At 41.7% G+C, this 26,849-nt stretch overlaps 2 protein-coding genes across 3 annotated transcripts in view; one reads left to right on the forward strand and one right to left on the reverse strand.

The window, feature by feature from the left end:
• The window catches only part of Taf15 (TATA-box binding protein associated factor 15), a 32,647-nt gene extending 25,883 nt beyond the window's left edge, over nucleotides 1–6,764 (forward strand). The window contains exons 12-17 of one of the 2 annotated variants that reach the window (XM_015495315.2): nucleotides 3,488–3,580; nucleotides 4,250–4,331; nucleotides 4,451–4,539; nucleotides 4,662–4,889; nucleotides 4,935–5,181; nucleotides 6,435–6,764. In XM_015495315.2, the coding sequence (XP_015350801.1) occupies nucleotides 3,488–3,580; nucleotides 4,250–4,331; nucleotides 4,451–4,539; nucleotides 4,662–4,889; nucleotides 4,935–5,181; nucleotides 6,435–6,474 (779 nt within the window). In that variant the 3' untranslated portion in view covers nucleotides 6,475–6,764. Of the gene's footprint in view, nucleotides 1–3,487; nucleotides 3,581–4,249; nucleotides 4,332–4,450; nucleotides 4,540–4,661; nucleotides 5,182–6,434 lie in introns of both variants that reach the window. The other variant, XM_015495314.2, reaches the window with a different exon arrangement.
• Nucleotides 6,765–13,846: 7,082 nt separating this feature from the next.
• Nucleotides 13,847–26,297, reverse strand: Heatr9 (HEAT repeat containing 9). The gene is made up of 15 exons (XM_048787825.1): nucleotides 25,655–26,297; nucleotides 24,388–24,437; nucleotides 22,834–23,015; nucleotides 22,454–22,580; nucleotides 22,190–22,246; nucleotides 21,939–21,995; nucleotides 21,240–21,297; nucleotides 20,728–20,858; nucleotides 17,410–17,592; nucleotides 16,917–17,009; nucleotides 16,693–16,812; nucleotides 15,632–15,705; nucleotides 15,002–15,053; nucleotides 14,497–14,583; nucleotides 13,847–14,308 (listed from the first exon to the last, which is right to left on the reverse strand). The coding sequence occupies exons 1-15, from the start codon at nucleotides 25,740–25,742 to the stop codon at nucleotides 13,958–13,960; spliced, it is 1,710 nt and encodes a 569-aa protein (XP_048643782.1). The 5' UTR covers nucleotides 25,743–26,297; the 3' UTR covers nucleotides 13,847–13,957.
• Nucleotides 26,298–26,849: the final 552 nt, after the last annotated feature.

The following is a 26,849-nucleotide window of genomic DNA, read 5'->3' on the forward strand; positions in this document are numbered from 1 at the left end:
CATGGTCCAGGCAAGTTCTGCAAGCAGTTCAGTGGTGGCTATTGCAGAAGCTGTAGATTGGTTTTATCTTTGTCTTCACCGGCACTGGGATGAAGATAGGAATTCTGGCAATAATGGCTAAAGAAAAAAATTATGTAACATTCCAGAAGGCACTAAAAGAAAACAATTTTCTGAACAATTTACATTATCTTGAACAGAATTATTAAATATAATGAAAAGGAAAGGTGAAAGTAAACAAACAGATCTGTTAACCTCCTTTGTTGTTCACATATTAAAACAATCCTCAACAGCTGTTTACCCAATTTAAATTAAATCATTTAAATCACGTGAATAAAAAAAATTTGGATCCATTTTTTCATGAGCGCTCATCATATATGATATATGGACATACATACATTCAAACATATAACACAAAACACAAGTGTGCACACATAATATAATACATACAACACATAACATTATAGTAAAGGCCTTATAACTTTTTACAGGTGAAATCTCCATTGCAATGTTTAAAAACTCTATAGTCAAAAAATAGAACTGATCAGCAAAACATTAACCTAGGTCTGTATGAGCTCAAAAAACAAAATAGAACTTCATGATATGGCAAAGGGCAATAATAAAATAGATATTGAAAAAAGCATCCTGGTTCTGTTGCAGATGTAAGAATAGCCAAACTGGAGTTTTGGATATCAGTTGTTATGGATTTGAGCCAAATCATCTTCTTTTTGGTCTGTAGAAATCGCTTTAGTTAATCTTTCTGGAATCCAAATCGGCTGCTGTTCTCCCTGTGGAAACACATAAACAGACCCCCGACTCCAGACAATCACTGGGTCAGGACCTTGGTTAATCTCTCTGGAATCCAAATCGGCTGCTGTTCTCCCTGTGGAAACACACAAACAGACCCCCGACTCCAGACAATTACTGGGTCAGGACCTTTCCATTGTCCTGTTAGAATATCCTTCCAAAGTACCTTGGGCTTATGTACATTTTTTGGACACATATGCCTTTCCGCAGCACTAAGTCCTGATGAATCCAAATTTAAAAAGTTTAGAGAGTAAAAAGTGTTTTTAAGTTTATCTTTGGGGAATATATACCCCTTCCCAATTCCTTCTTTTTGCTTTAATAAGTACATTTTAATAGTTTGATGAGCTCTTTCAACTATGCCTTGTCCCTGTGGATTGTATGGGATTCCTGTTATATGAGTAATGCCAAATGATGAGCAAAATTGTTTAAAAGAGGTGGAAGTATAACCAGGGGCATTATCTGTTTTTAACTGTTTTGGAATGCCCACAGTGGCAAAATTTTGTAAGCAATGAGCTATAATATCTTTAGTTTTTTGTCCGGCATGAAGGGAGCCCATCAACAATCCAGAAGAAGTATCAACTGTAACATGCAAATATTTTAATTTTCCAAATTCTGGCAAGTGTGTGACGTCCATCTGCCAAATATGCCGATAACGCCAAGGTTGCGGAGGTCGCGGGTTCGTTCCCCCTACAGGTACGGGCCACCAAATGCCGCAGTCTGGCTGGGCACAATTCAGGAGCCATTTGTCAAAAGAAACGAACTTTATTTTTAGAACACACAACCCACACCACACAGCTCCTCAGGAAAAACCCTCAGAGCTCAACTGCCACCACCGGCTTCCCACAAGCCTCTCAACCTCCCCCACTCCTGCTCTTGAGTCCGATTGGCTGGGTCGCGTTGGCGGAGCCAAAAAAAAGTCCCCCAATGAGCAACTCCGTGGTCTGAAAGGGCGGGGAAACAGCCCAATGAGCATCACCGCAGAGGAGCCAATCAGTTGGCAGCTAGAAGTTTCCTGGGGCCGCTGTGAGCTAATCAGCTGGCAGCTGGAAGTTTGCTGGGGCCCCTTCGGCTGTGGCTATCAACAGTACCTTATCTTAATAAAAACTAACATTTACTGCATATTTATAAGATGGGCACTTTTTTTTTTTTTGGTCCTGAGGATTGAACCCCAGGCCTTGCTCATGATAGGCAAGTGCTCTACTACTTACGTAGACTCCCAGAGCTAGACACAATTCTAAGAGCTTTATATGCATTAACTCAGTTTAATCCTTATAGTAATCTAATGAGACATACACCCTACTCCCATTTCACAGATGATGAAATTAAGGACAGAGAAATTGAGTAATTTCTAAGGTCACAGAGTTAGTGACAACATCAGGATTCAAACTTAAACAGGTTGACTTCACTGTCTCCAAAGTACTTAACCATACTAGATTGACAGGTACTTGAGGTCCTTTCTACTTATGAGATTTTTGTACTTGTATCTTCCAGAACCCAGTTGTATTTCTTTACTTCTTCCTGTCTGTGTCTCTATTTTATTTTTTTAAACCAAGTCTTTGAGCCCAAGGGCACTTAACCACTGAGCCCCATCCCTATCCCTTTTTTGTATTTTATTTAGAGACAGGATCTTGCTGAGTTGCTTTGGGCCTTGCTAAATTGCTGAGGCTGGCTTTGAATTCATGATCCTCCTGCCTCACCCTCCCAAGCCACTGGGATTATAGGTGTGCACCACTGTGCCCAGCTAAACCAAGTCATCTTATGGCTTTTAGAAGACTGATATATGATTTGCTGCTTATGTCAAAGTACTTGTCATAACACCTGACTTCATGGGAAGTTGCCGGGTATAAAAACTACAGCTTTGGTCAGGAAACCACAGCCTCTAGATTTATAACCATTTTATGAATCATTGAGTACTTTTCTGGTTCTCTTGTTTAATGTAAAGTAAAAAGATAATTCTTATCCCTAAGACACCGGGGCATCAGAATATGTATATATATATATATATATATATGTATATATATATATATATGCATGTATATAAGTAATTGCACGTATACATGGGCAAATGGTGGAAGACAATTTCAAACTGTACTAAGTGCATTTGGTGAAAAATTAGTTTCTTGAGTTTGGCAGCTTCCTCTCCCATTATCTGATTCCTACCTCCCTGCCAAAAAAGGGTAAACACAGTGGGCAGTGCATATATGTGAATATGTGGGTTCATGTGCACGTGTATTCACTCCCTTCATGAAACAAATTGTGGCATAGTTCACATACTGTTCTATGGTTGGTTTTTCGTGTAAAAATAATAAGAAGTGACTGTTTCACATCAGCTCTGTTCATTAGATTTTGTCATGCCTTAGCAGTTACTTTGACTTTTTGGAACTCTACCATGTTTAAAATTTCTGTGAGGGCATGTCAGTTATTCCTCTGAAACTAAAAATTCCTAAAATAGTATTATTTTTTATTTACTTTATTTTTAAAATTGTTTTTAGTTGTAGATGGACATAATACTTTTATTTTATTTATTTAATTTTCATGTGGTGCTGAGGATTGAACCCAGTGCCTCACACGTGCTAGGCAAGCACTCTACCACTGAGCCACAATCCTAGCCTCTAGTTTTACGTTTTTGTTGGGAGGTGGAGATGTGGATTAGTGTTTCTTCAAAACCATTCTTTTTTCATAGGAAAGGAATTCCATGGCAACATCATTAAAGTGTCTTTTGCCACCAGAAGACCTGAATTTATGAGAGGAGGTGGAAGTGGAGGTGGGCGGCGAGGTAAGATATTTGATGCTCATAGGTCTGGATAGTATATACAGGGTTTGAATTTGAGTCCATGTTCTGTCCCTGCTTGCATGAACTTGCTGCTATTCCTTTCTCTCCCTAGGTCTTTTTCCTTTTATCTTAAAATAAGGTTGGATACTGAATAGGGTATTAGGTAAATAAAGTATCATAATAGCTAAGAAAGTAGTGGAGAAGGTTTTAGAAATTCCTGTGGAAAGTTGCATAGAAGTTTGTTTTTCACCTGGAAATCAGAAACAATTGTTTAAATGACATCTACATAGGCAATTTATCTGAGTTTTTATGCTCCCTGACATGGCTTCTTTATTTGGTCCATTTCCTTTAATTTGGCATTTTCTCACTTAGTGTTTATCACTGAGATTCTCTAACCAAGAACAATATCATAGTAAGTGGACATTGAGTTTTTTTTTTTTTTTTTTTTGTGCATTATTTATATTATGATTTGTGCCTGGGGTCTGTTATATTTTCTGCATTTCTAATTAAGGCCTCAAATCAGAGATTTATAAAACCCTACTGTAAGGGGTTGATTTTTGAGGGTAACTGCTCAGGAAATAATGGACACTTATTTATTTTTTCTGGTGCTTTTCCTCTGTGTTGTTAATGTCTGCTACTGACTTTTCTTCTGTATCTACCTATTTTCCCCAGGCCGAGGCGGATATAGAGGCCGTGGAGGCTTTCAGGGAAGAGGTGGTGACCCCAAAAATGGAGATTGGGTTTGTCCTAATCCGTAAGTATTTCATTTACTTTGGTGGGATTAGTGATTGAGTTTGGTGTTGGGGGATGCAAGAAACAGTTCTGAATCTATTGGAAACTATCTAGGAGCATTTTATTTTCTTCATTTCTCAGGTCATGTGGAAATATGAACTTTGCTCGAAGGAATTCTTGTAATCAGTGCAATGAGCCCAGACCAGAGGATTCTCGTCCCTCAGGAGGAGGTATGTTTGTCCTTTGCATCAGCCCTTTAATAGCTCCTACCTGGTGCTTGTCTTCTGGCTAGCATCTAGGGAAGCTCTGTATTATTCTTCTGCCCTCATTGGTTCACATTTTTGCCTTACAGATTTCCGGGGGAGAGGCTACGGTGGAGATAGAGGCTACAGAGGTCGTGGGGGCAGAGGTGGAGACCGAGGCGGCTATGGTGGAGACAGAAGTGGGGGTGGCTATGGTGGAGACAGAAGTGGTGGCAGTGGATATGGTGGAGAGAGAAGTGGGGGTGGCTATGGTGGAGACAGAAGTGGGGGTGGTTACGGTGGGGACAGAGGAGGTGGCTACGGTGGAGACCGAGGAGGTGGCTACGGTGGAGACCGAGGAGGAGGCTACGGTGGAGACCGAGGAGGCTACGGTGGAGACCGAGGTGGCTACGGAGGAGACCGAGGTGGCTACGGAGGAGACCGAAGTCGGGGGGGCTATGGAGGAGAACGTGGTGGTGGTGGTGGAGGCTATGGTGGAGACCGAAGTGGAGGCTACGGAGGAGACAGGAGTGGTGGGGGCTATGGAGGAGACCGAGGAGGGGGATATGGAGGAGACCGAGGTGGCTATGGAGGAGACCGAGGTGGCTATGGAGGCAAAATGGGAGGAAGGTGAGTTTTAGAATGTACTTGTGAAACTTTTACTTCATTGCTCCTAGATTTTAGTATTTGAGCCCATTTTGTCGCATTTTTTTCATTTATCTAACTTTTGGAAATTTTTACATTGGTAGCTCTCTCAGGATGGAGAAGATCCATTTAGTTCCTGCTTCAGCAATTTCTAAAATTGGTTTTCAAAATTCTTACTCATAAACTTTTATATTTGTATGTGCACATAAATGTATGTTATTTTTTCTCATTGCTAAAGATAATTGAGATTGAGAGATAACTTAAACTGTTTATCAATCAAGCGTTCTTAGTCTAAGTGAGGGGAAAGCACATCTTTCATAGGTTTGTTCTTTTCCAGTTATGTGGAGTACCCCACAATTATTTCTTCACAGATTCTGGTACCTGTTCTAGATGAAAACCACTGATAGTGGGGGAGTGTTGTGCATATAAATGGTGTGGAGTCAGAAAAAAATCAAAGAGCCAATGATGTAAAATAATGTCAGTTATTGTACTAAGGATTTATATGCCAAAGACAGTATAGGGTTGTGAGAGTAAGAATAGAATGTGGAGAAGAGCATGGTGTTGGGAGACAGATCTTCTTGGGTTCTGTTTCCAGCACTTATATCTGTGTGACCTTAGGCAAGTTATTGGACCTTTTGGAGCATCAGTAGTCTCATCTGTACAGTGAGCTAATAATGCTCCTTTGTGTAGTTGTATTAGATTATAACAGCTGCTGGGCCATTAGAAAGTACCTACAAATGTTGGCTCTTAGTAATTACTAATAGCCTAATTATCACCTGCTAAATACTGTGAAGTGTCTTATTACTTCAGTTGTAGTCCTTTTGTTAATTTCCTGAGATAGATGTACCACCCATTTTACAGTCAGAGACATATAGTAACTTTTCCAAGGTCATGTAATAAAATTCTTTTCCAAAATTTACACATGAACATGTTTGCTTATTCCACTATGCCACTTCTGTTTGGAGACTGGAACCAGCACAGTCTTTGATTTGAAATATTAAAATGGTTTGGAGTGTTTATTCTTGGTGGAAAACAGTTAAAGAGAGTGATAACAGAGCTTTTAGGAACTTTCTGACTCAAAGCTGATAAATTAGACATTAAGTATCTTCTAGTAGTATAGAAATAGGTATGTTGTCATCACTACAGAAATTGTCTAGGCAATGCCAATCACTAATAGTACACTGAAGAAGTATCTTGGTAGAAAATTAGAATTTAGTGTCTCTATTTTTCATTCCTAGAAACGACTACAGAAATGATCAGCGCAACCGACCTTACTGAGGACTGTTTTGAATGTTTCTCTGTCTCTGACATGATTCATAATGAAATTGCCAGAGTTTTGCCTGCTGCTTTCCTCGTGGCCTCTTGGGTAGTGAAATTAAGTGACATTTGGATTTTTATTTGGGTGGGAGGGCTGGGGCAGTTTTTCTTTTAGAAATGTCCATTGAAAATTCCTTTTTTAGTTTTCCATTCTTCTTCTTCCCAACCCTTGAAGCTAAGTGCATTGTAAAATATTGCCAAAATGGAAAGTGTTTTGTAATACTGCAATAAAGGCTGCTTGTTTTTGTGGACTTTTGTACATAAATGCATTGTTCTGTTACACTAAGGACTAATTGACAGCACTAACTGTAACCCTAAAGAATTAGGAAATGAATTTTACTCCAGTAAATTAAAATTTTACTTTCAATAATATTTATTGATCTCTTACTCTATTTAGAATAGTAGATCCCAAGAATAATTACAAGTCAGAATCACCAGAGGAATTTGTTAAAATCACCGATTCCAACTTTATGAGGTGTGAGGAATTAGTACTGGGAATATTTATTTAGATCAAATTTTGATTTTGATATGGTTCTGTTACACCATTTTACAATGAGAACCATTTACTTTGGATAGTGTTCTAAATGCTAGGAATCTGGAATTCTGAAGGGTAAGCAGGAAGAGTAATAAGAATTCAGCAAGCTAAATAAGACATTGTATGTGTATTTTATTTGTTGTTTACTAGAGAACTATTTATCCTACCTTAAATACGGATAAGGCACTGGATCACATGCTGGATACATTGCTGCTCAAGTAAATAGCATAGTTTAATAAACGATCCAGTGTGTTCAAGGCTCATTGAAAGTACACTCAATCCACTAATGGAGCAGGAAAGGCTTTTTTTTTTTTTTTTTTAAGTTGTAGACAGAATACTTTTATTTGTTTTTTCTTGGTGCTGAGGATTGAACCCAGTGCCTCACATGCAAGGCAAACACTCTTACCAACTGAGCTACAACCCCAGCCCAGGAAAGGCACTTTGAGTAAAAGTGGAGATCGGGGCTGGGGATGTGGCTCAAGCCGTAGCTCGCCTGGCATGCGCGGGGCGCTGGGTTCAATCCTCAGCACCACATAAAGATATTGTGTCCACCGAAAACTAAAAAAAAAAATTCAAAAAATTGTCTCTCAAAAAAAAAAAAAAAAGTGGAGAGCAGTATAGTATGACAGGAAGGAAGAGTTTAAAGGTGGACATGGAAAAAGACTGGAGAGGTAAACAAGCTCTATGATAAGGTTCTTGCATTATATTTTTTACCTGGCTCCAAACTGGGAGTTATTAGAAGATTAAAGATAGAAGTGGCTGATCTGATTTGAGAGGGAGGTATCAGCTGAAATGATTATTGATGTTGCCTTATGAAAAGGCTGACTGGAGATAGAACAGTTAAGTCAAGTTGAGAGATCATATTGGCCTGAGTTCAGATAGTGATGAAGGGGAAGGAGATAACAAATTTTAGAAGAGGGAAATCTGATGAAATGTAGCTGGTTATCAGTAAGATTGGGGAAAGGAGTGAAGCTTCTGGCCTGGATAAATGTGCCTTTCATTGAAGTAGGAAACAGTTTTCAGGGCTAGATGGGAATTAACTCAATTTTAGATATGTTAAGTTTGGGACACTTGTGAAGCTTCTAAGTACAGACACTCAGTAGGGACCTCGATGTCTAAATCTGCAACTCAGAAAATGGCTTTGAAGGCCATGCTCCCCTGATTTTCCACCTTACTGACCTGTTTGCTTTGGTAGCTCCTCATTTTGACCTTTGTGTATTAGAAGTTTCTTAGGGTTTATTCTAAGTACCTTTCTCTATTCTACTTATACTCACTTTTACCCTAGGCAAGTTTATCGAGGCTGTGGTTTTAAAAACTATCTAATGACAAATTTATGTCTCTAGTCCTGATCTTAAATCTCCCCTCTCCTAGTTGCTTTCTTGACCTTTCTACTTGGATATAAAATAGGTACTTAAAACTTAACATGTACTGAATAGAACTTTCATCATCTCCTTGCATGCAAATCAGCTTTTTAAAATATTTTTTAGTTGTAGATGTACACAATATCTTTATTTTATTTATTTATTTATTTATTTATTTATTTATTTATTTATTTATTTTATGTGGTGCTAAGGCTTGAACCCAGTGCCTCAACACATGTGAGGCAAGTGCTCAACCACTGAGCTACAGCCCCAGCCCAAAAATTAGTTTCTTTTCAGTGTTCCTAACCTTAGTAAAGGTCTTCACCATCTACCCATGTTAGATCCAAACTTAGAATTTATCTTTAATTTCTCTTCATCCTGTACATGCAGGTTCTTTTTATTCTGTCTCCAAAAGGTACCCTGAAGCCATTTTTATATTCTTGATTACATTCTTGGTACAAGCTACAGTCATCTATTCTGGGCAGTTGTATAGACTGTTATTCATAGATCTCTATACATAATCTTGCCCTTCTAAAATCTAGATATTTACATAGCAGCCAAATGGTATTATAAAAATGTAAATCAGACTGTATGTCTTGATTCTTTAAATCCTTTCAATGACTTTACATTGCACATAGACTATAAATTCCTTACCCTGATTTATAAGGCCTTATATGATCTGACCTCTCTTTTCCCCCCACAAACCTCATTCATAATATTTATTCATACTTACCTTACTGTGGTCATAATTACCTTGTTTACCATAACTACCTGGGGCCATAATTCTTTTTTTTAATAAAAAAATTTACATGCCTCAACACATTAAAAGTATTTTTAAAATTTACCTGTAGCTTGTGTAAGACCTAAAAATGCACAACTTCTAGAAGAATAGGAAGAAATGTGTAGTCTTGGATTGGACCAAGATTGCTTAAAGAGCATACAAAAGGGAGAGATCCATGCAAAAATTGGTAACCGTTGCTTCAAAATACAACATTAAGAAAATGAAAAACTAACATCCTTGTTTTTAGTCATTGAGGAATGTGGCCATAATTCTTAATAGTATCAAATATGCTTTTGCTTCAGTGTCTTTGAACATGTTTTTGGTCTGGAATTCTCCCTCCTTAAATATTCCCATAGCTCTATTTCTTTTCACTACAGTGTTGGGTTAAATTCTACACTCCCATATCTTCCCTGGCCATTACCTTGCCTCATACGGGTCATTCTCACATCACCTCTTGTAGTGTCTTTATAATACTTAGTACTATGTGAAATGATCTTTTGGTCTTTGATTTCTTTCTCCCTCATTAACTGTTTACTTTTCTATTCCAGTGCTTAAACAGTGGCAGTCACAGAGCAGGTTTTTAATAAAATTTAAATGAATGAACCTATTACAGATTTGAGATTCATCAGTGTGTATGTAAATGGGAATCGATGAGAATGGATGTGATTAAAATAAAACTGTCTAGAGCAGTAGCTGTATGTGAGAATTAGGAAAATTTTTGAAAATACAAGGATGTCTTGGTTTTACTCCAAAAAAATTGAGACCTGAGCATTTAAAAAACTAGGTGATTGTAGTTAAGGGAGACAGTGTGTAGAAAGAGGAACTTTGCCTTGAACCCTAAGATATACACTTTAAAAAAGGAGAAGAGAATTCGGAAACAGACTGGGGATAACTAGCAAGGTATGGTCAATAGAACCCAAGGAAAGAGTGAGAACCTAAAGGTGTCAAGTGCTCAAGCCAGGCCAAGTCATGTGAAGGATAGAAAGCCTTAATTACATTTAGCAGTATGAAAGTTGCAAATTATTTTAGAGAGATTCTCATCGTTGGTACTATTGCATTTTTGGTTAGGTAGATCCTTCTTGTGGAGGCTGCCATATGTATCATAGGAGGTTTAGCAGCATCCTTGATCTCTACCTACTAGATGTCAGTAGCAGCCCCTGCCTCCTAAGTTGTGATAACCAGTTTGTCTTCAGACATTGCCAGATGTCCCCTGGCGGGGGTGGGGGTGGGGGGTTGCAAAATCACCCTTTATTGAAAACCACTGCCTTAGTAAAAGCGATTTGGGGAGAGAATTGAATTCTGAATCCAAACTAAAATGAGATGAATCATAGAAATTAGAGAAATGGAGACAGGTAATGTGGACAACTAAGAGTGGTTAGAGGTGGGGTGATATGAGAGGAGGCAGCAGCTAGATAGGAATAGGGGCTGGTGAAAAGTTATTCTTAAGATGGGTGAGAATGGAAGGAAGTGGAGATAATCGGCGTTCAAACTCCTTGAAGGAGTAGCATCTACAACCATGGCAGAGCATTTACCTTAGAAGAGAATGTATTTTCCATTGTAAATAGAGGTGGGGATAGGTTCAGATGCTGATAATAATAACAAATGACTAACATTTATTAGGAATTTACTCTGTGCCTCTCACTGCTTTAAGTAGTTTATGTCTTATTAATTTATTTAATTCAACAATGTTATGAGGCCAGAAGGTGTAGGATACATTTTACAGAAGAATTTGGATTGTTATTAGAAAGGGACTTTCCAGAGGGTGCAGTAAGGAACAGAGGCACTAAAAAGTGAAGCAACCTGCCCAAGATCAAATATCCAGTAATAACAGCTAGTTTCTAATCCATGCATCTGGCTTTACAACCTGTCCTTTTTACTCTATACATAAGGATGTTTATAGCTGAGGTGGCAGGAATTTGAGGTAATTCCATCTGATGTCCGTTCCCCCACCCCCTTCTGATGACAAAGTACAATGGTCTGCTAAAATTCGAGGGAAGTGATATGGAAAGTTTGAAGAGACTATAAGAGATGTGAGGATAGAAAGAAGGCTTGAAATAACCAGTGGGAAATGGGGAAATGTTATAGCTAGGAACCCATGAAATTGCTAGGTAACTTAAAGCAGGAGGGAAGTATGTGGCGGTACCATTCTGTACGGATATGTAATTTTTCTCCAGCTTTGAAAAGAAGTGTACGGGTTTTACTGGTTAGAGAGTTGCTGGGGTCAGAATGATTGATGAGTGGGGTTCAGGCAGAGTAGGAGGAAAAAAAGTAAGTGAAAGTAGTAAGATTGTCAAGACCTTAATGTTATATGATATTCCAAGAATTTATAGTAGGTATAGTAAGAGTAGGTATAATAAGAACTGGACAGATTGAAGGTTTGGATCAAGAAGAGTAGGGTGTTTAAAATTTGGGAGATTAAGCAATTTCTGAGTATGACAAGGTAGGTGTGGCTATGGAAGTGGCTGAAGTGAATGGAAAGGAAAAATCCTTGTCATTGAGATCAAGGGCTGAGGGGCTTGTTCAGAGGAATGGCATTAGGGAGATGCCAAGATTGAGGTCAGGCAATGAAAGAGGAAATGGGTAAGTGGACCAGAGTATGGTATAGTTGGTTGGAGGGTAGGCCCCTCAGAGAAGCACTGATTTTCAGATTAAGGTAAAGGATAGTGGTGACATTGAAAGAATGTAAAAAAATGAACATCATCTGAGATTTCAGGAAGAAGCCTGGTCAAGAGATCAAGATATCAGGTACAGCAAAGAGATGAGAATATTTGAGAAAGAGGGATATGGAGGTGTAGATGCCTCCAGGTGGCCATCAGAGGGAGCATTTGAGACAGGATAGAGAAGAAGGCTGGAGGGGGCTTAACATTTTGTATGGTGTGTAAGGATTAGTCCCAGTAGATCTTAATGGTTGAGATGATTGGGTATCTTTGGACTCCTAAAGAAGGGGACATTGCTTGAATTAAGTTTGCTTTTAAGTTTTTTTTTTGTTTGTTTTTTTTAGGTGAGTATTGGGGATTAAACTCAGGGGCACTTACTACTGAGCCACATCCCCATTCCTATTTTGTATTTTATTTAGAGACAGGGTCTCACTGAGTTGCTTAGCCCCTCACTGTTGCTGAGGTTGGCTTTGAACTCGTGATCCTCCTATCTCAGCCTCCTGAGCCACTGAGATTACAAGCGTGTGCCACTGTTCCCAGCTCCAAGTGTTTTTGATCTAGGTAACTTTGGTACTGGGAAGGCTCTGGTACATTTGTGATGAACCAAATAGCCAATGTTTTGTGAAGTGGTTTATGTTCACTCTTGTCTAAAGTCTTATGGTGAGGATTGGTAAAATTAGGATTTTGGTGCTTCTGGCCAGAGACTGGTATCTGGCTGAGTGGTAAGACATCCTAAAGATACCCACAAATGCAGAGGAAAGATTAGAGACATCTAAGGAGGATTTTGCAGACATTGAGACCCTATAACATGGTTAATAAGGCCATGGATTCACCTACAGCCTGTTGAGGCCGAGACAAGTTTATTAAACTACAGGGTAGGCAAGACAGGAAGACTTCTCTATCTTTGGACTTTGTGCTGCTCTATTAGAGGGGTCCCCAGGCAGTGCTGCTTATACTCCAGAATAGCAAAGCCACACTTTGAGTTTTTACTTGAATCTAGTAGTGGTGGGGCAGATTGGGAGATAAAGCTGAACAACATAATATACTAAATTCAGAATAACTGTTTGATCTGCTCTAGAGCCTGGGGTGTTGTAAAGTGGAAGAGAGCACCCATTTGACCTCTGCTTGGCGAGAAGAACTTGATCTCCTATGAGATCATTTCATTACGATTGGGGAGTAACAGGAGTGACAGGAGACAGGCTCATGTGAACCACTGAAGAAAGAAAAGGAAGGAAGTTCATATTTGAGTGTTTACCATGTAATGCCAGGCACTGTTAGTCTTTATATTAATCTTCATAGGTGTTCTCTAAGGTAATAGGCATGATTTTCTTCAATTTATAGGTGGCAAAACCGTATCAGAAATGTTAAATAACTCTTCCAAAGTCAAAGATCTATTAAGTCATGGGCCTTATGATTAAATTTCAGATTTGTCTAACTTCAAAGTCTGGACTTTCCCTTCTTGAAAGGGGTGGTGGCTTGTGGGGACTGATGTGGTTGGTCCTTTTGGCAAAGGAAAACTGAAACTAGTAGAAATAAGGGGAAAACTAAATCTGTTTTACAGAGTAAATAGGGTCTTGAAGGGAATGACTCTGAGGTCAATAAAAACTAGCAATGTACTTAGCAAGTGGGTGCTGCAAAAAGATTGGTTGACGCTGATTAAAGCTTAAGTATGTCCTAGACACCTTAGTGGGCTAGGGTCGGGGGAGTTAGAAAGAAGAAATGGTCCAAGAACTAAGCCTCCTAGCATTTTCTCCTACATTTCCCTCAGCATCCCTCTTTAGGCAGACACTCAATTCTCTAGCTTTATCATCAAACAGACAAGGACTTGGTTTAGGGAGGCAGGATGGCCCAGAGAAGTTGTGGCTCTGTCCTTCCCTCTTTCCTCGATGAAAGGACATGTGATTGGCTACATGGAAAGAACCCCTTACCAAGAGTGAGAAGATGTATGTTCTATGCAACCTCTGATGAAGAAACAGCAATGGTGATTCAGAGAGATGTGGTAAGTACAGAGATATTCCTTTATTCAGGAAAGATATATGGATTGTTTTCTTCAGGGAAGCACGGGAGTCATCCTCAGGGAGAGAATGGGGGTTAGGCCCAAAGAGCTGATCTATTTGGAGGATTGAGCAAGGATTCTCAACTGTTTCCTAATCCCTGGCTCCCAGGGGCCTGTGACCTGTGGCGTTTCTTTTTGTGGTTTAGGGAAACAGGGTGGAAAATCGTGCAATTTTTTCTTCTGATCTGACTTGGAGATGGACTTTGCAATAAGCAAAGGGTTCAACTTAGCAAGTCGAAAATCTTGAATATTTAACTCTTCTGGCTTCTCAGGTTCCTTCCAGAATCCTGTAGGCTTTGCCTTCTCATTGGTCTTAGGTGCCTCATAGACACAGAAAACCTTGTTCTTCAGCATGTTTTGGATCCAGGGATCAGTTGAGGCACAAAGAATTAATGTTTCTTGTAGCTGCATTGAAACAAAAACTGACAGGGCTAGCTGAATATGGACTCAGGTTGGAAGGGGAGGGATTACCCAGGAGAGGGGAAACTAGCCACAGGCCACTATGGCCTCAAGGACAGTGTCTGAGAACTTACCCCCTTTGTGAGATTTGGAGGAAGCGGAGAAAAGATTAGAAAGTAGCAGGAATATCTTACACTTTTCTTCATAGCCTGGTTCTCTTCCGTGTCTAACATGTCCAAGAGCAAGTAGAACACTTGTGAACCACGGATCCCCAGGACGCCCTGGCAGAGGCAAGTGAGACTGCCTAAGTAGCCAGCCCTGGGAAGGTGCCCATTCCTCTTTCCCATTCTAGTCCCTCTGGGATGACCCTGTGTCCTAGAGAGAGGAGGAGATGATGTTTCCCAGCTGAGATTACCCCTTCTTTGCCTTTTGAGCCACTGCATAAGGTTCTAATTCCCATTATTTATGAGGAAGAGTTGAGACAATTTCTACAATATCCAGTAACACTCATCTCTTGTCCCTTATCCTATCCATCTCCAAACTTAAAGAGAAAGTTCTCATGAGAGAGGGTTAGGATTCTAAAATTAACCTCCCCAAACTTGAGAGCCATTTCTTTCCCTTCATGACTGCTCAATCACCCATGCCCCCTGCCTTCCACATATCTCAGGAATTGGGTCAGAGAAGCAGAGCCCACTTTACCAGAGAAATGACTGCTTCTTGGCGTGCAGCAGGATTTGGATCCATCAGTTGCCTGTGCAGAAGGGAGTAAAAATGTCCAATTAAGAGGGAGAATGGGAGGTAGTTTGGCTGCTTCTCAGGCCCAGAGTGAGTTGGGTCTAATGCTGATGTGTGATGCTAATTTAATTTCCCTCTCTCATTTCTCAGGTCAGGAAAGGCACTGGAAGAGGGAAAGTAGGTACAATAGTTTGCCACAAGGCACTTCCTATGATCAGGACTCACATCAATCCAGGAATACTTTTTTTTTAATATTTATTTTTCAGTTTTTGGTGGACACAACATCTTTATTTTATTTTTATGTGGTGCTGAGGATCGAACCCAGCGCCCTGTGCATGCCAGGCGAGCGTGTTACTGCTTGAGCCACATCCCCAGCCCCAGGAATACTTTTTAAAAGTTGCTTTCAAGTTACATTAATTTGAGCTTTACTGCAATCCTGAGTAGTATTATTGGCCTCTTTTCACAGATGAACAAAACTTCCAGGGTCAAAGTATGATTTAACCAGCAGCATAGGCAAGGTTCTCAGCCAAACCCTCAATTCCCTTTCCACAGCCTAGGATTTGTCTCTGGCAGCTCCCAGCCCAGGCCACTCACTCCTCCATCAAGTTCAGCATCATAGGCTTCATCTTGAGGTCTTCTATAGCTTCAGCCACAGCCTGCCTCACAGCCTGCAGAGGGATCAAAGTGGAACAGCAAAAAGAGGGAATGCAGGGTTGTGCACTAAAGTACTGTACAAATCTTTATTGAACACTTCCATTTTGCTATGTACTGTCCCTGCCTTGAGTGCAGAGTCTGGTGAAAGAAGCAGACAAGTGAATAGGCAGTTGCAGTATTGCATAGGTGCATACGGAGGATGTGTGATTCAGTGTTGGGTACAAGGAAGATCTCCCCTGGAGGAGGAGGTGATGCCTCAGCTGAAACTTGAAGGGTAAGTGGGACTTAGCCAGAGTGGGGTGTTTGTGCAAAAGTCTGGAGGCCAGAAAAGTGCAGAGAGGACAAAGAGCTGAAAATAGTTCAGACCAGTGAGGTGACCAAACTGAGACTCTTCAGAGTAATTACACTGGGACATTACGTGGAAATCAGGACATGGTTGTTCATGTGTCTCTGAGGGACATACAGGTGAGAAATGAAGCTAGAGAGGTAGGCAGGGCTCCAGTAAAGTAAGCCAGCGTGAGGGCACCAAGAAAAAGTTTTATGCAAAGGTGTGACAATGGGATCTACATTTTAGAAAAATGTTTACAGGAGTGCTGGCTCTGTAGCAAGCGATAGTATTGATAAAAAGTAAAAGAACATAGAAAATGGCAAGGCTGAATTTGGTGATTTGGGAAAGCTTCCCGTAGGAGGTGTCATTTGGAAAGGTCTTGAAAGAGCAACAGCATTTTAATAGGTGGAAGAGAATGGAGTTTATAGTATGAGGCAAGATTTTTTTTTTTTTTTTTTTTTTTAAAACCTTGCTTCTCTAAGTAAGGGAGGGATGATTCAGGGCACTTTGAGCTGCGGATTGTCTTAGTGAAAGACAAGGTGGTTTGAAAACATGGTGGTGTTAGGGGAACGGAATGGGTTAAGATGAGTGGGGCTGGTGTGGAAGCTAAGGTCTGCAGAGAAGGGAGAGGAGACAGGTTTGGGCAGCGTGGGCTTGGGAGCTGTGATCTCACATGGAAGGGTTCATTATGTGTCTTCCTCTTGAGCAGGTCAAATGTGATTTCCTCTAGTCCATGTGCCTGGATCTTTTCCAACCCAAAGATTCTGAGCATCTGGATAGCTTCAAAGCGGTCCTGAGGGCAGGAGTGGGGAGGTATGGAAGATAGGTCCCACTTCTCATCATCCCACCCTGTCCAAATGCTGAGGAAAGAAGAGTAGAGGGCAGCCCAGAGCTCACCTCAAGGATAACAGCAGAACATAGCTGGTCCAGAATGGCCGTGATGACTGCCGCTGAGTGTACATGCATCACCTTGACCAGCATCCTAAGTGCCTGTGAGGGGTGAGGTGGGCAGGGTATCCAAGTGTATACCGACAAGTATCTGAATGGCCAGATGGATTTGGGGGCTCAGCCTAGAGCTGGTGGGGAACAGGTCTGTTCCTTCTGCCTCTTTACCTCTTGAGTGAAAACACAAGTTCGTGTTTACACTTAGTGCACATACATAAATGAGCTCTCATACATATCAAATATACAAAGATGTGCACATTTATACGTCCACATAATCTTATACTTATGCAAAAAATATCTTCATAAACACACAGAGGCCCCTTCTGTGCTTCCAGCCAAAGCATATTTTCTTGGGATGAGTATGACAGGACCCAACGCCACCCAAGTAAGTAGTGGTCTCTCTTTCCCCAGTGCTCCCCAGAGTCCAGCCTCCTTCCTTTCACACCTTCATCTGTTGGGTCTGGGGCCTTTGGCCCAGGCACTCCAGCAAAAACTCTTGGGCCATTTGGCTGCAAGGTCTCAGGAAACCTAAGCACAAGGCTGCCTCCAGAGCTGCTTCATGTGATGAATTCTTTATCACTGTCTGCAGCACATCCACTAGAGTTTCTTCATCTCCGATTTGAATCCTCTGAAAAGGAGATAGTATTTGAAATGGACAGTTGGAGATGCTATGTCTTCAGTCAGGCTTTATGCTTTGTAAAAGGGCTTATTCAAACCATTCTCCTTTCTCTCTAAAATGAATTTCATGCCACTACATTATTTCATCCACTTCACCTTATTTTTGCTGCCACCTAATTGCTTTTAGGTCATATCTCCTGATTTCTTCCTGACTTTATCTTGTAGAAGGAATGACTGTTACTTCTTTAATACTTCAGCTATCTTAATTCCTGGTATTTAAAAAAATACATACATGTAATTGATCTAATGGCTCTCCTCCAATAACTTCCTCCCTCTTCCTCAGCCAATCATACCACAGAGAAACTTAATCATCACCCATCCCAGCAACTTCTCCATCATCTCCATTTCATGGATACCACTCTCTGAGCATCACCTCCTGTTTTTCCAGCTCACTTCCCAATGCCAACCATGGTTTGGTTCCACAAAGGACTAATGATCCCCTGAGCCTGCCACCTTTTCACTGCTCCTCCTCTTCCCTCTACCCAGCTTGAATTCCATGGTTCTACTACAGTCATTACCCTGACTCACCCTCAACTTCTTTACCCACTCTTGTTTCATTATACTCCCTTGACAGAACCTTGATGCTAGTTACATCCAGCTCCTCACTTACTCTGTGTCTGCACTTTCTGGAGAAAAATAGTCATGATTCATCTTGCTACATGTATGAGCACAAACCTTAGGTACATCTATTTTTTTTAAATCAATAATTATAGTTTTTCTTAAGGCAATTCTCTTTTCCTTTATCTTAATTCACACTTTTTCCTCTGGAGCCTCTAACATTTTTCCTCTATTTCACTCTCAGCTGATGGCTCTGCTTCCTACTTCACTAAGAAAATAAAAGCATCTAGAAAGGGAGTTCCAAATATACCTACCACTACCTCCATCTCACTTCCTCTTTCTTTCTGCTCTTTGCTATGAACTATACCAGATCTCATCCCCTCTCACCCACTCAAAGACACAGCTGCAACAACTCTTCTCACTTCTTCAAAATCATTTCCTAATTAATGGATCATTATCTTCAGCATAGAGACTTATCACATTTCTTTCTGCCCAATCTCTCTTAAATCCACGGTAATCAGTCATTTACCACTATCACACCATGAAAATGATTCAGTTAAGACAATTAGCGATGCCCACATTGTTATATCCACATATCAATCCTCAGTGCTTACATTTCCTGATAAGGTTCTTCCTTGACATAAGGTTCTTCCTTGACATTTTTCACTTGATTTTCAGAATTCCACCCTTTGGGTTTGTCATCCAACTTCATTGGGTATTTCTCAATAGTTACTGATTCCTTCTTCTTTTCTCTGACCTCGTAACATTGGAATGCTCCAAACTGGAGTTTTGGTCTTAAAAATCTCATGTAGTTTAGTGATGTTGAGTGCCATCTGTATGCTTACAAATCCCAACTTCCTTCTCTAGTTCAGACTTCTCTCCCAAACTCCAAATTATACTTATCCAACCATTTACTTGCCATCTTCCTTGGAGTTACCAAAAGTCATCTCAAACTGGACTTTGGCTGTTACCTCCAGACCTGTTGTCTGGGAATTCCCTTAACCTTAATTGATGGCAATTTTGTCCCTTTAGTTACTAGGCCCCAAATCTTGGCTTTACCCTGATTTCCTCACTGGAGCTCATGTCCAGTCCAACAGAGTTTTACTTACATCTTGAACTTCATCATTTCTTAATAACTCCACTGTGACTACCATGGTCCAAGCCACCATTATATCTTACCAGGATTGTTTCAGTTTCAGTCAGAGTAAACCTTTTAAAACGTAAATTAGATCTTGTTACAGCTCTGCTCAAAAACCTCCCAAGTACTTAAAGTAGCCCAAAAGGCCACAGACAGTCTAGCCTCCTGTTTTAACTTCTCTGACCTGAACTTCTCTTCCTATTGCCCTCTGAATTCCTATTTCAATTCTACCCCACTAGCCTTGCTGATCCCAGACCTCAGCAAACACACTCCTGTCTTCATCTACTGGCCCTCTTATGTTCAGCATGCCTTCTCTCAGACACCTGTAAGGCTAACCCCCTTACCTTCTTCACGTCTTTGTTCAAATGGACATTCTAAAGGAGACCTTCCAAAGGAGACCTTCCCTATTATGTTTAAATTTCATCCCATCTCCATCTCTGTTTGACATTCCTGGTGACCCTCCCCCTGTTATATAATTTTTTTCCATTGCACTTGTCACCTGACATACTATGTAATTTTCTAAGTTTTTTGGTTATAGTATGTCTCCCTCCACTAGAGTGTAAGCTTCACAAGAGCAGGGATCCTATTTGGTTTGCTGATGTATCTTAAGGGCCTATGTTAGTGCCTGGCATATGGAAACTATGTAATATATATTTGCTCAATAAATGGATGAATGAAGGATTTTCTTTCATATGAAGCAGTGATAGAGTCAAAGGAAGAGGACTCTAAAAGGAGGTGGGGAGGGGACAAAAACAAACTGAGAGAAGTGTCAAGAAAACTCAGTTGGGTTCTTGTCCCCTATGGACAGAGGTTTTGCTCTAATAGGTTTTTTTAGAGATAACAATAATGGTTACCATTTAGAGTTTGCTTTTTTTTTTGAGAGCATTATAATTAGTACATAACTATATGACTAAATAACTACATAGTAGTTCCATAGTCCTTTTAAAATTTTTTTTTATTTTGAGACAGGGTCTTGTTAAATTGCTAAGGCTGGCCTTGAACTTGGGATCCTCCTGCCTCAGGCTTTAGAGTCACTGGGATTACAAGTGGGCACCACCACAACTGGCTTGGTGGTTACCATTTAAAGAATACAGGCATTATAATAGGCATGATATGTTATGTCACGTAATCTTTCCAACAATGCCACAAGATAATAACTATCTCCATTTTAAAGATGAACAAACTGTGGCTCTGAAAGCTGGCTTTTCAGAGGTTGTCTGATTGGCAAGTGGACAAGCCATATGCTTCTGTTCAGCTCTAGAGGGGACTCCACAAGCACAATGCTTTATTAATCTGAAGGGTAGGTCACCTTCCTGTCCCAATCCCCAGCCAAACGGGTCATTTACCTTGACCTGCTCTGCACCAGTTACAGACTCTCCTCCCAATCACCTTGTCTTTAGGGCCGGCAGCCCAGGAGTTCAGAGCTGCTCGCAGGCCCATCAGCATCTCCATCCTTCGACCCTCATTTTTCCCCTTCAACTGTTTGATGAAAGCCTGGATCACATGCTTATTCAAGCAGCCTGGATGGGGAGGGTTCTCAGGTCAGGGCAGAACTGCCAGGACCGCTCCTCTTTCAAGGACCCATTGAACTCCCCTGTATTCTCTAGACAGACGTTCCTGGTACTGGGTCTCAAGGTGCTGCCCATTTTCCCAGGACACCTGAGCAGCTGTCCGAGCATGAACACAGTTCCAGAAGCTCTCCTTTTCCTCTTCAATCCATTCTCCCTTTTCCCTACACCTTCCTCTCTCTGCTCAACAGCACCTAGGATAGTTTCCAGACCCTGCCAAATGCTAGGTTGGAGAGGGTGCACACTCCACTCCCTTCTGCCCTTACCCAAAGAGAAAGTGGCTGCACTTTTGCACCTCCCCCAGCCCCCTGCCCAGGGAGAGATCAGACTCACCTAGGATGGCCAGGGTTCGATAGGCCTCATACTTCACTTTCTTTTTACCAGAGTGGGCCTGATTTAAGAAACAGGTGATGGAAACAGCATCAAGTGATGGAATGTCAGACTTTAGGGATCATGTCAGTTTAACTTCTCAATTTTACCAAAGAAGAAACAGACCTAGAGAGTGACCTGTGTGTGCTGAAATCGGGTTCAGACAGAATGGTGCAATGCAAGGAACCCTGAACCCGTGAGTTAGACTTTTATTCAGATCTCTATCTGGTATCTAGCAGCCACTTGGCTTTCACTAAAAACCCTTGGATTCTCAGAGCTTTTACTTTCTTATTAGAAGGTTAGATACTAAAAACTATTCCTAATGTTGTAGAATTTAAATGAGATTATGGATTAGAACACTTGCTCCTAGGTGTAAATTGATACAGGCCTGGAGTATTGTTTCATTTAAGGTAGAGAATGAGCTCAGCCCCAGTTCTTGGCTTTTCAGTGTACCATCTTTTCTGTTAGACCAAGGAGGTTAGATTTCCGCTTTCTTCAAGCTGCTCTTTAAGGAACTAAGGGCATGGTAACTCTTTCCCCACTGGATGTGACCTATCAGTCTGGCACCCTGGGGAGTCTTGTCTTGTGTCTGTGTGCATACCCTCTGCACATTTCAGACCCTGTTTCCTCCTTTTTTGAACTCCATGCAGCCCCAAGACTCACCACCTGCCATAGTGCCTCCATGACAAACTTGTCTCTGCTGCCCAGGCACCCCAGAGCCTGCAGAAAGAGGTTGGAGGAAAGGGAAGAGAGCTTGGCCACCACCTCCCAGAGTTCCTGTTTTTTGGACACAGCTGGAATTTACACTTGGAACACTACCTCCATATCCACCATTCACCTCCAGCTGCTTTTGGCTTTCCAGCTCAGCCAAGCTCTACCCGAAACAACCCTCCTCCACCCTTGCCACTCCTCACATGTGCTGCATAGGACTGCTCATCCTCTCTCGGAGATTTCAGCATTTCTGTAAGTTCCTGCCCATCCAAGCCAGGCAATGGAAAGGAAGAAAGAGAAAGATAAAGAACTTCTAATGAAAGGAGTTCAACCAATCTCCCCTCCAATCCCCTTCCACCCTCTGCACAAGCAGGCAAGGACTGAGGACTAAAGGATTGTGTGAGCCCAAAGTAAAGGCACCCACCAGGAGGGAGTCTCCCCATTCTCCTTCCCACAAGGGTCCTAACCTTTAATCTTTGCCACTTCTGGGGGTCAATGATAGGTTCGAAGGGTCTGGATCCCACCTGGTATCTTGTAGCCAACTTACTCATGGGGGGATAGCAGTTTGGGATGTGGGTGCCCTCTTTGAGATACCTGTATGAGAAATTGCACAAGCATCCTTGGTTTCCTTGCTCTTTCCTCAAGTCACAACCCCACCTCTGCTACAGGGACTCAGTCCAGCTCAGAGTTCAGACCAGAGAAAGGCAGTGATATCTACCCCAGGTCCTCTCTGGGATCTGTAGGCAGATTTGCTGCCTCCTAACCCCCAGGCCTACCCTGTACTTGCCCTTCTTCTCTTTCCTAGATGTGGAAAGTACAAAAAACAAACAAACAAAAAAACCCACACCTAGCGTTGTCTCTCATTTTCCGTAGCATCTTCTCGTTCTCCCGCTCCTTTCGCCGGTCATACACGGTGAGCCAGTGTGTGTACATCTCAAACTTCTTGGAGTAGCAGGAAGGAACTAAGTTCAGCTTGCCCAGATGCTGCCTCCAGCACTCCGGTTTTAGGGGAAACTCTTCCTTTGGTGACTGAGAGGTGCAAGTGGCAGAGTAGTCAGAGGGGCCCCCCAGACTTTTACTTGAGTTCTGGGGGTCTGGGAAGGGGAGAGTAGAGGAGAAGAGGGTGGGGTGAGAGAGACACCCTCTAGTCTCCCACCTGGGCTGGAGTTACAGCTATCTCCTAACCCGCTTCGTGACTTGGGCAAGTTATTTCACCCTGCCAAGGTCTCAGACCTCTCATGTATAAAATGGAACTAATAATCCTTGTTCTTCTGTTCCCCTCTTGAGGTTGTCTTGAAGAACAAAGAAGGACCAGATTGCAAAGCAACCTATAAGTTGATCTGAATACAGTTTGGTTATTTGGGGATCTTGAAGCATTTTGAAAGGGTCATTTGGTCAGGGACATGAAAGGGCAAGAGTTGGGGTTGAGTGGATTAAAGGAGGGGAAAAGATAGACTACTGATCATTCAGATATTTATTGAATATCTGCTATCTGCTAGGGATGCGGTTATCTTTCCTGCCTTCATGAACATAATAGGTTAGTTAGGAAAGCAGACTTCCTTCAGATAATCTAGCTCTTAACTTTGGTGTGTGTGTGTGTGTGTGTGTGTGTGTGTGTGTGTGTGTACGGTACGCATTCCTGCAGTACTGGGATGGAGCCCAGGGCCTCATGCATGCCACACAGGTGCTCTTACCACTGAGCACACTCCCAGCTCTTAACCGTAACTCTAGCTCCATTGTAGTGGGGTTTTGGGGTGGGGCAAGGACTTTCTCCAAGGGTTTGTCTGGGATCCATCCTTGTCTCTTCTCAAGCCCTCCTATATTTACAACAGATCTCTCTGTGCAACAGGGAAAGGAAACTTCAGTCAGAGGTTTTTAACTGATTGTCATGATTTCAGAAAATGGAGCACTGACTTATGGTGAGCAGGATATCCAGATTTAGCAAAGAATAAGCGAAACAAACAAAAGCAACAACAAAAACCCAAATGTCAAGCTCAAGTTCAACCTGGATTTCAGGTAATAAATATTTGGAAATTTTGAACATATTTATACTTAAAAACCATTAATTGTTTATCTGAAATTTAAACTTAACTGGGCATTTTGTATAAAAAAAAATCCCCATGTTAACCAATAAAAAAGACTCCCATTAGTAAGCACTCCCTGCATAGCACGGGCCTTATAGATTTTGTGTCTTAGCAACTCTACAACAGGTGCGCAGGGGCTGATCTGTGACAGAGGAGGCTCAAAGAAGGCTCAAAGAAGAAAGTGACTGAGGCTCAAAGAAGAAAGTGACTCATCTAAGAATGTCAGGCTTCTGTGAACTGATTTGCATGGAAAGGAGTAGTTTGCTGTCCCTGTGCTTTGACACATCTCCTGGAGTAGCAAAAATTAGAGGTCTTACCTGGTAGTAGGACAAGGGCAGCAGAGCATGAGTCATGGCTTCTTTGAGTTCTGGCAAGAGGATGAGAGTGCATGGTTTATAAGACAGCAGGTGCAAAGTGGACTCAAGAATCATTCATTCAGGCATTTGTTCATTAAGCACTTAGTGAATGCTAGCATCAGGTATTTTGCCAGATACCAGGAAGGTAAATAAGTAAGGCATAATTCCTGCCCTTAAGGGGGCTCACAGTCTTACTCTCACAGTACTGTGCTACTCAACATGTGGTCTGTGGAATGGCAGCAGTGCCAAAACCTGGGAGCTTCTCATAATTGCTCAAACTCAGGTTCCACCTTCGACCTGCTGAGTCAGAATTTTCATTTTGACAAGATTCTAGGTGATTCCTATATAACTGCAATTTAAGAAACTAGCCGGGTATTCTTAATCTTGGCTGCATAGTAGAGTTATTTGGGGGGGACTTTGAGCATAGCTAGACCCTACATAAGACTAACTGAATCAGATACTGTGGGAAAAGGGCCTAGGCATTTTAGGATGCTCCCCAGATGATTCAAATATTCAGTTAAGGGTAAAAACTATTGGCTCCTTCAGTTTTTCAAACAAATGTGTGCAAGAATCACTTGGAGAGATTTTTTCAAACCCAGATTTCTGGGACGTTTAGTATAATTTCTGGGACTCTTTGTATCTGATTCACTGGATTTCGGGTGGGCTCTGATAATCGGCATTTCTAGTAAGATGATGATGCTGTTGCTCCTGGGACCACATTTTGAGAATGAAGGAAACAGAAATGTTTCTTAGTCATTAACAGAGAGAAACAAGTATGGAGACAGATATATGTGATAAACCCACAGGCATCTCACCTAACCTGGCTGGGAGGATCTGGGAAGGTCTCCAGAGGAGATTATACACAAGTCAATCTTCATACAAGTAAGAGTTAGCCATATAGAGCAGGGGAAATAGCGTTAGACACAGGGAACACCTTATGTGAAGACTTGGAGGTGTGAGAGTTGAGGTGGAGAGTAGGGTGCAGACGTGGGAGCACAAGCTGGGGAGACACACAGGTGTCCCAAATTAAGAGGATCCTGTAAATCCTGCTGCAGAGCTAGAGACTTACCTTGAGGGCTGTGGGGGAGCCATCAATATGTCCAGGGGCCTGCCTTGACCTTTCTAGTGGATTTGCTGAACTTAGTGCCCTGCCTGGAACTGGGAGCCAGGTAACCTTGCCTTTTCAGGCTCCTGTCCCTGACTCTATTCCTGTTCATTCCAGCCTTACCTTTGGTACAGTATGTATCCTTCAGCCATGGGCACCTGAGCATTGACCTGGTGATTTCAGAGATATCAGCTGATTTTACATAGGCCATCTTCTTCTCCTGGTGGGGTTAGAGGCAACCTGGGGGGCAGTCAGAAATTCAGGGCTGTGGGGGAATGGTGGCACAACTGGAGAAGACCTATCCTCTGGAACAAGAAGGATCATTGAGTGTCCAGATTTTGGAGGTAGAAGTTTCCAAGTGTTAGCAACCAGATCGCCTTGGTAAATAGAACTCTCAAGTTCCATTCTTGAGCCCCACTCCTGGCATCTCTTGGCCTGTGGACTGAACTGGTTACTTGACCTACCTGAGCTTAACTTTCCTCATCTGAAAAGTGGAAAAGTTATGCTTGTCTGGTTAACTACCAGGTCTGTGGCAAGGCATAAATTAAAAAAGAAAATCAAAGCATTTGATGAACTGTTGGACTCAAGTAAGTCCACATTAGGGGCAGGGGTTGTTCTCAGGATATGCCATTAGGAAGATGTGGTGATGGACAACCCCTTTTATATACACACTCCCTTCCTTGGTTACAAGAGATAGTACCAGCAGGGAGTGGTGGTGCATACCTATAATTCCACTGACTGAGGAGACTGAGGTAGGAGATCTAAGTTCAAGGCCATCCTCAGCAACTAAGCGAGGCTCTAAGCAACTTAGTGAGACCCTGTCTCAAAAAATAAAAAGGGCAGGGCATGTAACTTAGTGGTAAAGTGCCCCTAGGTTCAATCCCCAGTCCAAAAAAAAAAAAAAAATTGCTGGGGATGTGGTCCAGTGATAAAGTGGGTTCATTCCCCAGTTTTCTGGTGATATTAAGTCTGATTAACAAACAAACAAGCAAAAAGAATATCAAAGATCTGTCTTTGGCCTCCCATTTTTGCATATGCTGTTCCCACTACCTATCAGTCCTTTCCCTTCCTTTCTACCTGTTAAACTTTACTTAAATCTTTCGAATTCCATATAAACATTCCCTCATCTTAGGCAGGCATGATAACCTATGTCTGTAATCCCAGGTACTTGGAAGGCTGAGGCAGGAGGATTCAAGGCCCAATTCAAGGCCAGCCTTGGCAACTTAAACCTGAGTGTGGGAACTGAGGCATTTAAAAATTAAAATTAGGGGCTGGGATTGTAGCTCAGTGGTAGAGCGCTCATCTAGCACGTGCGAGG

The sequence above is a fragment of the Marmota marmota genome, unplaced genomic scaffold (assembly GCF_001458135.2).
Source record: "Marmota marmota marmota unplaced genomic scaffold, marMar, whole genome shotgun sequence".
In the NCBI taxonomy this organism is placed as follows: domain Eukaryota; kingdom Metazoa; phylum Chordata; class Mammalia; order Rodentia; family Sciuridae; genus Marmota; species Marmota marmota.

Coding starts and splice junctions, on each gene's coding strand:
- Heatr9 (XM_048787825.1), bottom strand. CDS start 25,742: ATGGCCTATGTAAAATCAGCTGATATCTCTGAAATCACCAGGTCAATG. Junction 23,016..24,387: donor TGCCCTTGTCCTACTACCAG/GTAAGACCTCTA, acceptor TGCACCTCTCAG/TCACCAAAGGAAGAGTTTCC. Junction 22,247..22,453: donor AGAAGTGGCAAAGATTAAAG/GTTAGGACCCTT, acceptor TTGGATGGGCAG/GAACTTACAGAAATGCTGAA.